Source organism: Ischnura elegans, chromosome 10 (genome assembly GCF_921293095.1).
Source record: "Ischnura elegans chromosome 10, ioIscEleg1.1, whole genome shotgun sequence".
Lineage (NCBI taxonomy): Eukaryota > Metazoa > Arthropoda > Insecta > Odonata > Coenagrionidae > Ischnura > Ischnura elegans.
In genome coordinates this window covers 12,496,106-12,513,097 of record NC_060255.1, presented here as the reverse complement: position 1 = coordinate 12,513,097, position 16,992 = coordinate 12,496,106, and the positions used below count along the sequence as shown (strand labels likewise).

Sequence of the window (16,992 nt, the reverse complement as noted above, 5' to 3'; positions counted from 1 at the left end):
GGTCACCATTTTTAAATTTTAATTTTAAACTGTTATAATAATTAAATAATTTATGTGATGTTAATGACTCGCCTTGCTTCATCTTGTATTTTTATTATGTTTTTGTGTACAGTTCAACTCATCTTTAGTGCCTGAGACATTAGCATATTAAATTATTTAAAGATTTTTTTCATGCTTTGTACATTATATCCTGGGTAACTTAGCAGCCCAAAAACGAGACTGTAAAAAGTCTCTATCCTTGTTTTTTTTATTTCATTCCATCATCTTTGCTTGAAATTTTTTTCTGATATTAATGAGGAATAAAATAATATTGAGTATAGCCTGCGATATACGTATTGCATACAATAAAAAGCTGCTTTTAATGTTAATAAGTCTTCTATTTGGTGTGTAGATTGACCTGAATCATTGTTTTATTATTGTGTTGTCGTTTTTGAGATGGGGTTGTATGAAATATTTGTCACTTCTCCTTCTATTCTGAGAGCGGATGTCATGATTTCATCTCTTTCTTCCTTGCAGGGATACAAAGTTTATTACACTGTGTCCCCAAATCTCCAAATGGCATCGTGGGAGTCACAGATGGTGGACAACAACCAGCTTACAACAATCTCTGATCTGGTCCCACATACCATTTACACCATAAGGGTTCAAGCATTCACCAGTGTGGGACCCGGCCCTCTCTCAGCACCCGTGCAAGTCAAAACACAGCAAGGAGGTAAGTAATAAATTTATTATTAAGTTTACTTCTTGTTCATGTTGCAGAAATGTTTCACATTATTCTTCTCAATGAAGGGTGTAGACTGTGTTTGCGTAGTGTAGGAGAGACGTAATTGTACATGAAAAGGCAAAAGAGTGACCGAGTTTTATTCATTCTGGGGTGGGTAAAGCCATGTTGCACCTACTTTCCCAACCCGGAGATCTTGGTATGCCTAAATGTTTTCAGTAGGAAACTTTATAGCTGGCAGGCTGAGTTTAGTTGACAAATTTGTACTTTTGTGGTGAGTTCAGTCGAAAGACAAACCACATTTGCTATTAAGGGCACCTGACCTCCTCGTTGTTCAGGTTCGAGTACTGTAAGGAAAAAAATATTCGACACATAATTGTTGAATGAATATAAATACATTTTTAATAGCAGGTAAATTAATAAATATATAAAAATTTGGCAAAAATGAGAACTTACAAGGTTCTTCGTTACTCTTATATCACCGGTAACATTGGTATACTAAAAGAATAAATAAGTTACAAAATGATTAGTTAGAAATACTATTGTTAAAAAGATGTTTTTGAAGGCAAAAGAGTAAAAAGATAAAAATAATATGTTTAGTGATTAACAAAGTTAGTGCTTAGAAATCATTCTTAAAACAATGACTAATAGAACAACGGAAGTGGTAGTAATGGGAACAGATTTTATTAATAGAGATCTATGGTTTAATGTAGTACATAATATAAAAAATCAGTAGTCATCATAGATTTTTCTTGTAGCGTTTCTTCTCTGAGAGATACTGAAATCGATTTTTTAATATTACAATTGAATAGAATTATGTACTTGGTGAAATTCTTGCTCTAATTTTAAAAGTTGACTGTGAAGTCATATTAAGCATGGATTTATCTTTTTATGTGGTATTTTAGCTTGAATTTTATATGGAGGATATATATTAATTGTTTTTAAGTTGATAGGGTATTCATTTTTAATATTCTAACTAATAAAAATTTTCTCCCTGTAGTACCCAGCCAGCCTAGCAGTTTGCATGCCACAGACATAGGGGAAACATCAGTGAGCTTGAAGTGGAGCAAACCTTCACATTCTGGGGAGAATATTGTTAGCTATGAACTTTACTGGAATGATACCTATGCTAAGGTTAGTGAATCTTGGGTTTTGTCTTTTAAAAGTTTCTTTTGGTGCCCTATTCCTTTCATCAGTTTTCAACCATTCATTATTGATTTATAACAGTCTTGGCTAGTGCTAAAATCAGTTCTTGAAAGGGAATTGAACCAAATTTAATGGCATTATGAAGTGGGGAAAATTGTTCCTATAAAGTATTTCGTACCAGTTCCCAATTTAAATTGGATCTGAAATTGTCCTTGCCAGATATGGAACTGAAGTTATTGATCGGCAACAGAGGGAAGTAGAATTAACTGATGGGTATGGGTTATGTTCCATATCAGATTCCTACTGGCTATCAGCTGATTCCAAGGAAATGGTGCTCCATAATGTCCAATTTCCAATCAATTTATTTTATTTCAAATCAATTATTTTTGATTGGATTGTACGTCATTCCGTCTCTACGCATTCTTGTTTTCCATGGTTCATATGCTGAAGATAACTTACCGTGTACCTCTCTGACCAATTATCTCAGATCCTGTAAAAGCTATCCAAGAATTGTAGCAATGTTTTTGTTGTTTTAATATTTTAGGAGAAGCACCATCGGCGAATTGGAATTACAGAAAGCTACACCTTGACCGGCCTGTATCCGAACACTCTTTATTTCATTTGGCTTGCTGCTCGGTCTCAGAGGGGAGAAGGTGCAACAACGCCCCCAATTCCAGTGCGCACTAAACAGTATGGTAAGATCATCAAGAAGAATAAAATGTGCATCAACGTGTTATTTTCGGAGACTTGAAGGAGTTTGTCTGCAATGGGTATCTCAGCGTTCATCAGATATTACCACTTTTTCCATCAAAAATGTTAATATTTCAGCAGGCATCATTATTTTTCTTATAGTTGTAAAGGATTCTCTAAAAAATGTGAAGTCTTGAGTTCTTCATTCAAGATTTCCCAGTAACGTGATTCCCATCAGAATTTTGTACTCGATTTAATTTTTTTTACATGGTGCAGTAGTCAGTTTATGTTACTAAATGCCTCTGAGTATTTTTTTAATCCTGAGCAGTAATTATTTCCACATGATTCAAATACCCAATGTCACGATGCTGAGGTATTTCATTCACTACAAACTTCTGTGTAAATAGCATTTAATTTCAGCCCTGTCTCCTGGACGTCACCGTCTCATTCGTATCTTGTAGCAATGGTGAAAAGTTTTGTGGAGGATGATTAATGCAGGTAATTAACACATGATTTGCACAAATGGCATTCCACAAGAATTTCATTTGGACGTGCAGCGGGTTTGGGATCTTTGGATTGTGGAGGGTTTTGTGGGTGGGAATTTGGGAGTTCCCTTGGGCCAACGAGGTAGGTAAGAAGGCACTTCTGCCTGTCATCATTTTAACCTTCAATTTTAAATATCTCTTTGTGGTATTTGTTCTTACCTAATGTTCTGGTTAATAACAATAATTTCCTCCTTAGGAGGTTTTGTTTTTTGTTTTGAAAGTTTATTTTGCACCACTTTGACTCCATTTTGGATAACTTCCCTCTGCACAGCACTGAACATAAGATAAACCTTCACTAGAGCACAAATCTGTTGACAGTTGAAACATTCGTCTCTGTTTTTAATGCACTCTCCACCTTTTGACAACCCCTACACTTTGCATCCAGAATTTTTCCATACCCATATCTTTTCCTCTATTATGTGATTAGATATCTTTTATCTAAATTATTTAATATTGAAGAACAGTCTTAAGAAGGGTCCTACAGTGGAGACATCTCGTACATTGCTATACGGTAAGGCTCTTAGTCAGTATGGTTATCTGAACCCTTTCTCTGCCAGTAAATATTTGGTTGGGTGTGTCTGAACTGCTTAGGCCACTCCAGTGTAATTTTTAGTTTTTTTTTGTTTCTCTTTAAAAGAAACCATTCCATTTTTAAACCCTGCCATTGTTGCCAATTAAGTTTTAAGTAATAATAAAAGACAATTAAATTTTGTTAGCAAACTTTATGACAAAGCCAAAATTCACTTTAAATTCTATAAATGTTGGTTGCATTTTAAAGCTGATGATGAGAAAATAATTAACTTATGAAGGCATATGGCAATGAGAGAAGATAATTTAAGGCAGTGGCCGCTTTGAGTTGGCACCTAACATATACCTGTAGATTTGCCTGCCGGCAGTGAAAGGGTTGTTGTGTGTGTGCTGCACCTGATAAGTGCTGTTAACTTCACCATCAGTGCCTTTTTAAAACTATTGAAGCACCTCATTAACTTTTCTCCTGCTCTGTTGCGCATCATGATTGAAATATTGATTAATAATGGACACCTATGCCAGATTGATTTAAGCCAGATTAATTTTTACACCAATTACTCATGTATGTTGATGTGTTTGATGCCATTTGTCATATCTTACCTCACGTAGTGTTAATTGAGCACATTTTTTGTACATACATCACATCCCTTTTGCCTCGTTGTGTGATTGTCTGTACGGTTGTCTTTATGCAATAATGAGCTTACAAGTAACTTCTTTAGTGGTATGCTAAGAAAAAAAAAGATCATTCAAATACTTGATGAAGATGTGTGTACATTCAGTTTAAATGTTTCAATGACAATGCATGAGTTATCAAATGGGGTATGAGTCACTCCTTCACTGCTATGTGAATGGTTCACTGTTGATTCAGCACCAAGCACTCTTTTAAGCGTTGGCACAATTTTCTGCTGTGTGATACTTGTGTGTACTAATGATAATCGTGATGACTTGTTGCTGTCCCTTCTCAAACTCACTCCTGGCACAAGCAACCTTCAAAGCACCTTTCATATGGCACCGCTTCTCTTTCAATCCTTGGCTCACATCACCTTGATTCTCAAGAACCTCTTTGCCTCTGTAATTTGCTCCGATTGCCCCCTGCCATACAATGCATAATTATCTGTAGACTTTGTAAGCCAATCACCAATTTGCACAGTTTTTTGTAGGGAAGAAATAAATTCTAAACATGGTTACAGTACCAATGCATTCCCTATTTATGTATCATTTTTTGGCATTTATCAGTTTTATTTTTTTAACTTTATAAAAAAATGTGTCTTTCTCAGAAATTAAATATGAAATTTTTCAAACTTCTGATAAAATTTCTCATGTAATTCGACTGTTTGCCATTCTCACATTCGTTTTTGTATCAGAAGGACAATTTCCAACATTAATCTTTGCATTTAAAGATGGGAATATCATATTTGGCAATGGAAAAATTTGACAGCCTGTCATTTCATTTTTTCGCTAAACCTTTTCAAATATGAATTTGAACTGTACAAACCATGTCTAAATGCACATAATTGCACTGTAGTATCTATGGTATAAATTTATTTGTAGAATGCCAGAGTTATATTGCCTTTGTTTGACAAAGTGTTTTGTGAGGAAACATTTCATAAGGCTAGTGATATGAATGCTTGATTAGATATGTAACCTTGCTGTCTCATGGACCTTGAGTATATATTCAACTGCTTCCTATGGCATCTAAAATTTGTGTATTATTTGTCTATTTTACTTGATCCCACCGTAAAGAAAACTGGAGTCGTGAGTTGCATTTTGTGGATCAATCTGAACCTTGGAGATTAGGCTGGATTAAATTTATTTTCTATTGAATGGAAATAATATTTAAAACCCTCCCTGAAATTATTTTTGGCTGAATTGGTCCTTTGGTCTTTAATAGCTAGTTGAGCTATCGAAACTTAGGTTTTCAGTTTTTTTATGGTTCAGCTTTTCCCAGGCTTTCCAAATTGATGCATTTCTCATGAAGCTTAGTTGACAGACTCTGGCATTATTTTCAGCAATTTTCTATGTCAGACAGTGATGGTAGAGTCAGTCATTGAAATGTTGGGAGAAATGGATGTTTTTGGGAAGTTTGAGAAGAGGTAGTGATGATTACATCATGAAATGTGTTTTTATTTCTGTACATTTTTTCCATCACTGTCCAATTTTCAATGCCACTTCAAATATAAAAAGATATCATGGAAAATCAACTTCAAAACAAGGCAGCAATGGATATTGTATCATTTAACTCCATAAGTGGTGATTGTATGAGTGTCAAGATGAATGTGATGGTATGAGAGAATGATGAATGAAGAACATCAAGAGCCTTAGGAGTATGACCTGGACGATGAGTGAATGGGATATCACAGATGTGTATACTCGGGACTGATAAATGCTTCTAATATAGTCATTCATTTAGAGATCCAAGGTCACAGCGGAATATGCTGTCAATACAAAGTCTGCAGTAATTAACATGGCAAGAACACTATAATACCCTCGAAACCAAATAACCCATATTTCCCCCAGTCAATAATTCATTTAGTTATATCATTTTTATACCTCATTATGTTTCAAAATACCATTTTATGTCATTGGTTTTCACCCCATTCTTTTGATATTCAAGTTATTTTGTTGTTTTGTAACGTTAACTGTGATCATTAATTTTATTTTTTTACCTTTTCTTCCCCTTTACCTTTAAACCCCTTCCCCCCACCCTCAATCCAAAACTTTATTGCTAAAAAACTTATTTTCTTGAATTGTTTTGCTTTATTTCTTTTCTTGGATTATTAACATTTTTCCCTGTGTCTAATCAACTTCATACATTCTTATCCAAAAATCAACTGAAACTCACTCACCTTTCACCTTCCTCCTGACCACCTGATTTGACTCTGGTTTCCCAAATGCATCCTATCAACGTCACTCTTTCCGACAATACGTTCCACTCTTCACCTAATTTCCCCCCCCCCCCCTCTCTCTCCTCATTTCTTGGCATCATTTCTAAAATATCTCATCTCGATACTTCTTGGGTCTGGCCATACCCCTCACTAACCCCATCCCACGTGTACCCAACATCCCTTGATAACCAAAATGCCTGGTGGGACGTGGTGATGTCACGCACTCCTGGCTCGCACAGTGCCCGGAGCACCGCCGCAGAATGTGACGGTTGAAGCGGCCGGGCCCACATCGCTACGGATACGTTGGGCTCCTCCTCCCGAAGCACAGCGCAACGGTCGAATCCTCTACTATCGCATCCAAATTGCTGAAGCAGGACGGCAGTCAGACTCTGAAGCGGCGGTCATCACTGTTGACCAGGACCGCAGGGAATTCATTGCTGACGAACTACGTCGGTGGACGGAATACCGTGTGTGGGTCCTCGCTGGAACCTCGGTCGGGGACGGGCCACCCTCGTTCCCCGTCACGGCTCGCACCGACGAGGACGGTACGTGGGTGGCTATCCCCTACTGTCTTTTGTCTTGAATCTCCATTCTGATGTTACCCAATTCCCCACTGAGCAAACCCTTGCCAATTTTCACCCATTCTACACTGAACCTGTTAAGGGCGATACTGGAGACCCATGAACCAATTCAACAGTTAAATCAATCATGTTAGATAGGGGCGTGAAATAGACAATCTTTATACACGTTTACACTCCTAAGAGCTTGGTTTCAGTGGGCTAAACTTGTTAGTGAATTGTAAGTTTTTTTAGAAAAAGTCTTTTGGACAACATGGACAGCTGCAGAAACAATTCTAATTCTTGAAGGTTGGAAATTGGACGATGAAGGCATTCAGATCTTTGGCTAGGGTGAAGTAAATCATAAAATCGTTGGTTAATACATGAAATGATCACATGATCTAGCTGTTCTCATTTCAGAAGATTGTTGAATAACTGCTGACATACACCTTCCATTCTCATGATTGTCATTTTTTCCCATCTTTGGTCTCCTAGGCAATATCATAGCAGGATAGTAGAAAATCATTTGATCATTAAGCTTGAGTTTCAGTGCAAGTGCACGGTATGTTAAGTATCGTCAAAGTAATGGAGGTAATATATTGATAGTTAATTGTAATTCTTTATCGAAGGCAGTGATTAAATATACATGCCCCTTATATTTTGTTCACATATGCCATAATTTTAGTTTCATATTATATATAACAAGGTTTTACCATCATTTCCAGCTTATAAGAAACAGAAATATGTAAGATGTACTCGAGCTTTGGCCATTTATTTGCAGGAAAAAGTGATATCTTTGGTTTGTTCCTTAATCCTAATTTTTGCATGATGTGTGTGAATTGAGTTCCAGTGGTTTCAGCCGCTGTGATAACATCGATTAGTTTGGAATATTTTCGCTCTATATTATTAGCATTTTTATCATCGGGTAAAAACGGGCAAAATATTTTGCGGCATAGAATTTTTACATAAGATCTTGTCTGTTACTGTGGAATTGATATGGAAAATATAAATTACATCTGCCTAGTATTGAGCTTGAAGGTAAGTTTTCTAGTTTTCAGATTCCCCTAATCAAAAGTAATTTTTAAAAAGCAATTATGTACTTGCATACCATAAGCCCAATTTGCTTATGCCCAAGCTGTCACGTTGACACTTAGATTTGGATTGTGATGTGTGTTTGATTAGGGCTGAACTGTACTCATCTTATAAGCTGGAAGGAATGTTAAATGATCTGAACTGTAAGAAGTAAACTGCTTGCATTCAGCCTAGGATGGGAATATCCTCATTGAAGTTCCTTCGCCGTCTTAGCGTAGATTTGTGTTTGAATGTGGATGGTGATTTGCATTGAGGGTTTGATACTAATACATATTTACCTGCATTTAAAAAATTATCTTCTATGCTGAAGTACTTTTAGATGAAATCCCATCAAATTGTTGAGCGCCTCTTTTGCGATGCTTGTTGATTATTTTTTCGTTTCCCTTTGCTCACATTTTTTGAGTCTTGAGGAATATTGTCTACTTATCAGACTTGCATAATAATTCTGAAACTGTGTATGAATTCAGCCCCAAAATTACAGTACTATGTTGTTAATTTGAACCCATTCAATTTGATATGTTGCTTAATTTGAATTTGTAAGCAGTACCCCACAGTGAGAGAAATTGTATGTTAAAGGGTACAGATAATTTGAAGTACCACTTTACGTTTAATTTAAAATCGTTTTTTTCCTCGTAACTCCCATTTTTATCCATCAATTCAAAGTCATCCTCGGTGGCAGCAAATTTTAATTGGCCTGTTGCAATTATTTTTAGGTGAATTGTTTGTCTTCTTTTGAAAAACAACTTTTATGTGTTATTTCACCCTAAGCTATTCTCCCACAGTCAAATACAGTGGAACTTGACTAATTCGAACATCAAGGAACCAGTTAAAAACCTCAAATTATCCAAAAATTCGAATTATAGAAGTCCTTAATAAATAGGTCCAAAGCATTTCATATGCATATCCAATCAAAACTCTTTGTTAAATTGACACTCTTGAAAAATAAATGTTTTGATTAACACCCATTAACAAGATTAAAGTAACCTTAAAACTGGAATATTTATTTCAACAAAGTACGAAGTAAAATATTGTAACATTTTTATTCTAACCGTAAAATGTCCTCAGCAATATCTGAACTGCTGGGCACTATCAACTAAACTCATTATCATTTATGTTTAAACAAGATGTCATTGCATAATACGCTGCAATAGAATCATAATGACCAAAGAGATTAAAAACATTGAATATGTACTCTATTGACTAACAGGATATTGAAAAATAAACCTATAGCTCCTGTAATGGCAACCATGAAACAAAATATACTGTTTTTCAAAAAAGGTTGTTTTTGCCTGTTTTCTTGAATCAAGTCTCTCAGCTGTTATAAAAAATTCTAACGTATTCAAAGAGTTGAAGTATGAATTACTGACATTAACTTGGCTTTCAAAAAACATCAAGTTCTTGTACGTGGTTCATAGCTTAAGCTGCACTTGGCAGCGGTACTTGTTCTGCTGATGATCCAGGGATCTCGTCTCCCAAGCCGTCAGCATCTTGCTGTTGAGCACCTCTGTGATGATTTCAGCATCAATTATTTCCATGCATACTGCAACATCATTGACATTGAGGAAGTCTTCGTACGAAATGATCGGGTCGGGTACCACATCCTTCCAGCCGTCAACTGGAGGAACGGCTTCTACTTCAGTGGCTTTCACACTCTCTTCGTTGGTTTTAACAAAACCTGCTTCTTAAAACGGTTTATCATTGTTTCTGGCTTCAATTTGCCCCATGCTTGTTCGCACATTCGGGAGGCTTGCAGAATATCCAGCTTTATTTTAGAGCGTTTCTACCTCCGAACAGGATAATTTCCACCAACAAACTTCTGTGGAAGTGTTTCAAGTTTGTGATGATCCCTTGATCCATCAGCTGGACAATTGGCGGGGAAAAAAAACCACTTTCCCATTTTTCATAACAGGTATGATGTTGTGGGCAGTGCAATTGTCCATGAGGAGGACAACCTCTTGATGTGAACTTTTTTTTCTTATAATGTTCATAAGTGGCGTAAGAAAACAGCAAGATCTAATTGAGTTTATAAGTGGGGCAAATAATTGTCGCTTTGTATGTCCCTCCGTTACACTGCATGCTTCATCCATCAATATTCCTCAGGAATTGAAGAATTACTTGTTGAGCAAAAATCGAATGCCATCACTATTCATTTGCAAAACAGGTGCCGACTTTTTGAGGGTTTATATTGCATCTAACTGTATGAAAAAATTTCTGTGTACTAACATTTGGGGAATTGAATTGAATGTGTATGTTTTAATCACTCTGAAAGCTTATGGTAGGGTATTATCATTGTAATAGCTGCATATGTAGGTATTAACAATGGGTATGGGAGCTACATACTAATGTTTTCATTAATTTTTATGAATTTTGATCTCTACTCTTTGAAATAAACATAGTACATGACATGTACAAGGTCCTGGAATGCATTCAGATCAGTACATAATCCTGTAGCTTAGAAAAAATGATAAGGAAGAACCTACTTGCTCCCTCCATATTTGGTTCAAATTAATTTTAGATAAATAGCTCAATATTGGAGGAAAATCAGTATGCATAAGAATGTGTGTTGTATGTGTGATCAAGTGAATGGATGAGTGTGTGTGGGGTTGAAAGTGTTGCTGAAGTGTTTGTCTGAGAGCTGTGTCACATTCTTGTGAGTTAGCAAGTTAACTGGATTTGAACGTGGTATCTGTGTTATTTGTCGAATGTTGCTGCCGAAAAGGGATACTTGTTTCTCTGAGAATCCTATGCAATAATCACATCAGACTCTCATAAATGTAAAAATTTAAGTGATTCAGTCAAATCCCAATGCTTGCATAATTATATAAATTTATAACACGAATTGCCTTTTCTTTATGTATTTTCACTTTTGATAGTGTCTATATTAATGTAAATAATATACAAACCAAATGTTTTTCACTGCTTAATTTGACCTCATGATTAAGGTTTCTGTTTTGGAAATTTCTGAAACTGTTGATTTTCTGGAAATAAGGAATGACCAAGAGGCTTGTTCACTAATACTGTTTCATTTCACATGATCATCAGCTTTAATCTAATCTCCATTAATTGATGATATCTCTTGTAATAACTCTTTATTATTTGCCTCTTCAAGATGGTGTTGAGTGAGAGAAAATGGATCTTGAAGTGGTATGGATCTGCATTTAATGAGAATGTAGCTGTTAGCAAAAGCTAGAATGAAACAGGTTTATGGCTTGACAGTCTTCAAGGATTAAATGTATCCTTGGTGCCTTCAGCTACTCCTGTTCTTCTGAGTACCTGCTTTCAACTGCATTTTTACACTTGCTAATCCATGTGCCCCCCAGCAAAATGTCTGGAAGTATTGATGCCTCACATATATTGTCTGTTTGCACAGTATTACAGAAAGTTGCACTTGCTTGTTAGCGATGGCCTCTGAAACGTCTACATATATTGCACAATTTCCAAGGCACTCATTTCACCGTTTGCACATTGGCTATTTCATTAACGTTTGAAGCACTCATCATCAATTCTCTGTGTTTTCTCCACTCCCAGACTTGTTTTCTCAATTTGTTCATCTGTCGGTGGACTTCACAGCCATCTTGTGGATTCGCTAGGAGTCTCCAAGGCTGACTTTGCACTCCTTGTCTTTGTGTTTTGGCCACTCGCACTACAGCATGTTTCATATGCATAAATAAGACACTCATTTTGTTTCACATCCAATGATCGACAGCATTTGATTTCATGTTATCACATTGTTGACCAATCGCACTCTGATAATAGCCTTATTTTCACTTTGCACATTCATCTCTGGGAATCCTGGTCAACTTTCCTCATTTTTATGCACTCCTTTTGCACCATGGATATATGCACTCTTTTCATTCATATATTGTCAACTCAGATTGTCTTGTATGAATATTGTTATTTATTAATTAAAGTTTACAAGAATGAAGGTTGCACCTAACTTTCATTTGCTATTATTTTGCACTTAAAATCATTCAGTGTTGCTCTGCAAGAACTTGGGGTTGTTATGCTGAAAAAGTTATTTTTAGGCAACTGTGGGTGTGGTAGCCTGAAAATTATTATTTGCGGGAGGCTGCAGCTTCTCTTATTGTTTAATTGTTTTTATCAAATGGCAGTTTGTGATAGGGAAAAGATAGATACCTAGTGGATGGATGAATAATTAATTGATACTGTTTGCTCTGAGAAAAGTTAAAAGTCCTTTTTCTGCATCACCTACAAGGAGGAAGCACCCATTTGAATACCAATACACTTCATGAACACTTTCCTATTATTAATCAAAGGCATGTTTTTTTTACAATTTCTCCTAAAGCCTTTTATTGGTTGATACAGAATACATTTCAAGAGACTGGATTAACAGAATTTGACCAAATGTGCTGCTATTCACTGTTTAGCTTTCTGTTTTTTTCTCCTCTTTTTCCCTTGTTGCTGTCATTCTATTTTTCTTCTTCTATGCATGTTTAACTCCAAATAGCCAGGAGATACTTCTCTTTTTGGTACTTAATCACCACTTATTATATTGGTTTGAAGATTTTTTTTGTCACATATTTAAAGTGTGAATGTGTTTGTGTGCATTTGCTCATGGATGATTAAAAAAAAAACACATATTTTTGGTGGGATCATCAAGTTCCACATACCTAATGTACCCAATCCTGGAATTCCCTCTTCACACGACCTACTGTTGATCCTTTTCCGTGCTTTTGAGCCATGAGCTGTGTGACTGAGTCGGCCGAGGAAACTTTTTTGGAACAACTTTTTTGAAGCGACACTGCCCACACGATTTTTTGACATTTTTTTCCACCCAAACTGTCGAGCTTTTTCTCCCTCATTGTATCCCAGTCTCTACGATCCCTGTGCATCCTCCATGCTGTGTTTCTCTTCAAATATGAGTGCCACCTCTGAAAGTATCTCTTGATATCCTGATATATATGTATGTATGCTACATATATATATACTCCAAATAAATAGACACAAATAGTTCATCCCAATAATGCAAGGCAACTGCTGAGTGACTATTTTTTGCACCGCACAATGAAGGAGGCAAATTATGCCTGCTTTTTTTTGAGGCTTGGTGAAAAACCCAATTTTTTTGAAGCCTCTATACTATTAGAGAGCAACAGTGTCGAATGATTTTTTTGGTGGGAGAGGAGGGTCTGCAATTTTTTGGGTGGGTTATAAGTGTTTGAGAGCTTTTTTGCACTCGCACTTAAGAACCACCTTAGAAAATAAGGTTTTTTTGAAAAGAAAGAAAAAAAAAGTTTTATTGACTTTGCTAGCAAAGAAAAATGTTTTGTAGTTCAGAGAGCAATAGATTTTTTTCCTTGTAGATGAAGGGGATTTTAACTCTTATCCCACTCACATGGCAATTTTTTTCCACTTTTTTCTCCCCGACTCTCCCCCTACGTTGGGTTCAGCCGGTCGCAGTAAGTATAAGTCCGTCCAGGACGTGACAAAAAGCTATTGAGAACTGTGTGGCATTTGTTTTTAACAGTAGTGAGTCAAGTAGTGAATTCTTGTCTTTTTGTAATTATTGACCTTTCCCCTTATCAATCCCTGTTGGCACTAAATGAGAGAACAACTAAATATATATTGCACTTTTTTGTGTTTTTTGCAAGAGAGTAGTGGTGTGGTGTGTGTCTGTCCCAAATGTAGGGTCTCACTGACTATTTTAAGGTACACCTCTTGATAGAGTTCATCTCCGATGCATGAAAAATGGTTTTTTTAATGGGAGATTAATTCCCAAACTTTTTCCTCATCAGTGGAATCCTGCTGTAGAATATGACAGTTACTGGATTTAGTGAAGATTTGTTAGCTAGAAATTTTCAGATCCAAATTAATTATAGTTTTGCTTTGTAACAGTTAGATCCATGCTGTGCCTAGTGAGAAATGTAGTCTCAAGTGTAATGGTTTTTAAGTCAGTTTTTTGCTGGTCTCATCATCTTATTTTAATGATGAGGTAGAGTTAAAGAAATGTATAGGGGATTGTTTTATATTATCATTCCAAAGTTGAATTGTGTTTCTCTTGTGATGAAAAATCTGCACTACCGGGCCACTCTGTCACTGAATTTTGTACCTTAAAATTTTCAGTGTTACCGCCTTTGGTAGATAGAGATTTGGAAAGTTAAATCACTTGTCTTGTCTTCCTGAGTTTTGGTTTTAGTTTCTTTGTTTGTTTTCTGATTTGTTGATCCTTTTTAAGAGTTTAGAAGCTACCTCTTTCGTTTCATTATTTGTACAGCCATCTTGCTTGATGGTGAGTGTGGGTGGTAATGAAGGTGTATATGAAGGTGATGGGGTTATTGGCGGTGGTGTGAAGAACTAGTGTGGTGCCAGAGCACCCCATTCTAAGCTGAGTATGCATAGATTGTTTTGGTGTTAGAAATGAAAACGGGGTGGTGTGTTGGTATTCAAATGCTCAAGAGGGTGGATATTGAATACGTAAACCAGAGGTACTCTTTTGCTGATCAATTATCTTAGCTTGCAAAAATTATTAAGATCATTGCTGCTGGAGATGTCAAATTATGCTCACACTTATGTTGTAAGACCTCTATAGTGTCTTTTGAGGTGAATTCCATTGCTTACAAATTTTAGGGTGATGTAGTTTTAGTATGCTTTCTTCAAGATAAATCTTTCATTTCATGCAAAAAATATTCTGAACCACAGATTTTGGTCCATACCTTTGAAACATGTAAAGTTAATGATTTTTACAGTAAAATTTGAAATGCGAGTACTTCATTTAAATTTCAAGTGCCTGATAGGTTTTTTGCAGAAATATTTTGAATTTTGGACAATAAGTCTCTAAAAACATAGTGTTTAGTGTTTTGAAATCCATGTTCACGTGTTTTCCTACTAATTCGTCTTTTTATCTCCCGTGACCTCTTTCTTTACCTTTTTCCTCCGTCTTCTCACCACCTATCATTCCTTCTAATCATCTTGATTCAATCATATCCCTATCTCTATGACGACCTATCTCCAACAACCCTTAACCTACCCAACAGTGCCCGGAGAACCCCAAGATGTGACGGCAGTCGCTCTCAATTCCACCACAATCAGAGTGAAGTGGCGCCCTCCTCAGGAGAAGGACAGAAATGGAATCATCCGAGGTTATCATGTCCACGTTCAAGAAATGAAGGAAGAGGTAAGGGATGAAGTTCTCACCTAATCGTTTAGTTGATATTCTTTCATGCTCTAGTGACCAGCATGGTGACGAGAAGAGGCACCAAATTTTCTCCAATAGCAACAATGTGCAGTTCCTTTGAATGATCTTTCTTTTCATAATGGTTATAAAGAATACATGAAAATTTCATGAATAGTTTTTTTTATCTCCTCATTTCCTAGCAAATGATGTCTTGTAGTCGAGATCGGGCTGACCATCGGGTAGAGGTCTCCATTGATCCCAATTTTTTGAAAACCAAGTCAGTTTTTGTCTGCAGAATTAATATGTGGCCAGAATTTATAGGCCAAGGCTGAATGTCAAAAGAGAGAGGCGGGAAAATCTGACCAATCAGCAGCCACCTGATATTCACCCTTGGTCTATAGAGTTGGGCCACTTACTCAGAAACTTCCTATAATTGTTTTTAATGCCGCATTATCAGAAATGCTTCTTTAAAAAAAAAACAGAGCACTAAAACACCCAAGAAGCTCTATGAAATTTCAAGTAGTGTACATCCAAGAACAGTCTTGATATTCCTCTTGCTCTCAAAACATTGAATATTCAAATTATGCTCTAATTAACTATACCCATCTTCATTGAGTTCTTTTAATACCAAAAGAAATTGCAGTATGTTTTTATATGTCATATTGGAAGTGGCTTATGGGTTTAATGAATGATGTTAGTTGATGAGCATTTTGGTCAAGAAAAGAGAAATGCATTCTATGTCTTCAATGCTGTCAGTTCATCTTCCAAAAGTTTCGCAGTTATTGCTCGTACATTTACATCAATAAGTTTGACTGTGCTAGCTGGGTATTCAAATATTCCTTTTGGCCAAGACAATATGTATGATTCCAAATCCTGAATATTTTTATAATACTATGATGTATTTTAATTTTGGTATTATTCATCTGTCATCATTACGTGTAGAAATTTCTGGGTTAAACATTAAAAAATTCTCTGTGTGGATGTACCAAATTTTGGTCCCTGATTTAGTTTTGATTTGCTGAGGTTTTACTGTTTTGATTGTCTGCACAGGGTAAGAGTCTCCTTAACGAGCCAATGAGATTCGATGTCCTTGATGGTGCGACTGGTGGATCGGATAGCGGAGATGGAAGTGCTGCTGGATCTGGTGGCACTTTGGATGTTGGCGGCCTGCAGCCAGACACTCAGTATGCCGTTCAAGTGGCTGCTCTGACGAGGAAGGGCGACGGTGATCGCAGTGCTCCGGTGTCAGTCAGAACCCCTGGTGGTGTGCCTAACCGTCCTACCCTCAATGTGAAGTGAGTTCATGATTCAGTAATGTCATCTTTTGGAGTCCTTAAGGTCTTTAAGTTGCAATTCTTATGGACCCTTTAAGGTCCATAAGAATTGCAACTCAAATGAGATTACATAGCAAAATGCTTTTTATGCTAACATTGATGCGTAGATTCCCAACACATTCATATGAAAGCAATACAGTGGAGCCCTGCTAATCCGAAATAATTGGGACCGGACCCATTTCGGATTAGCGAATATTTCGGATTAAGCGGACTGTTATTAATTTAATGATAAATTATTAAATACAACGTGCAACTACATAAATTAATTGTCAAAACGCCGTTTCACGTCCATACGGTATGAGAAACAACCGACTTCATTATGTACGCCGTACGGCAACGCTCTGCACGGCTACCGCTTGAGT

General features: G+C 36.5%; 1 protein-coding gene across 6 annotated transcripts in view; it reads left to right on the top strand.

Moving 5' to 3' along the window:
* The window catches only part of LOC124167275 (tyrosine-protein phosphatase Lar), a 947,012-nt gene that overhangs the window by 887,154 nt on the left and 42,866 nt on the right, over positions 1–16,992 (top strand). For 4 of the 6 annotated variants that reach the window (XM_046545185.1, XM_046545186.1, XM_046545184.1 and 1 more), the window contains 6 exons: positions 517–712; positions 1,722–1,855; positions 2,412–2,562; positions 6,755–7,060; positions 15,157–15,296; positions 16,347–16,591. In XM_046545185.1, coding sequence (XP_046401141.1) covers positions 517–712; positions 1,722–1,855; positions 2,412–2,562; positions 6,755–7,060; positions 15,157–15,296; positions 16,347–16,591 — 1,172 coding nt within the window. The remainder of the gene's footprint in view (positions 1–516; positions 713–1,721; positions 1,856–2,411; positions 2,563–6,754; positions 7,061–15,156; positions 15,297–16,346; positions 16,592–16,992) is intronic. The other 2 variants (XM_046545188.1, XM_046545187.1) reach the window with 1 other exon arrangement.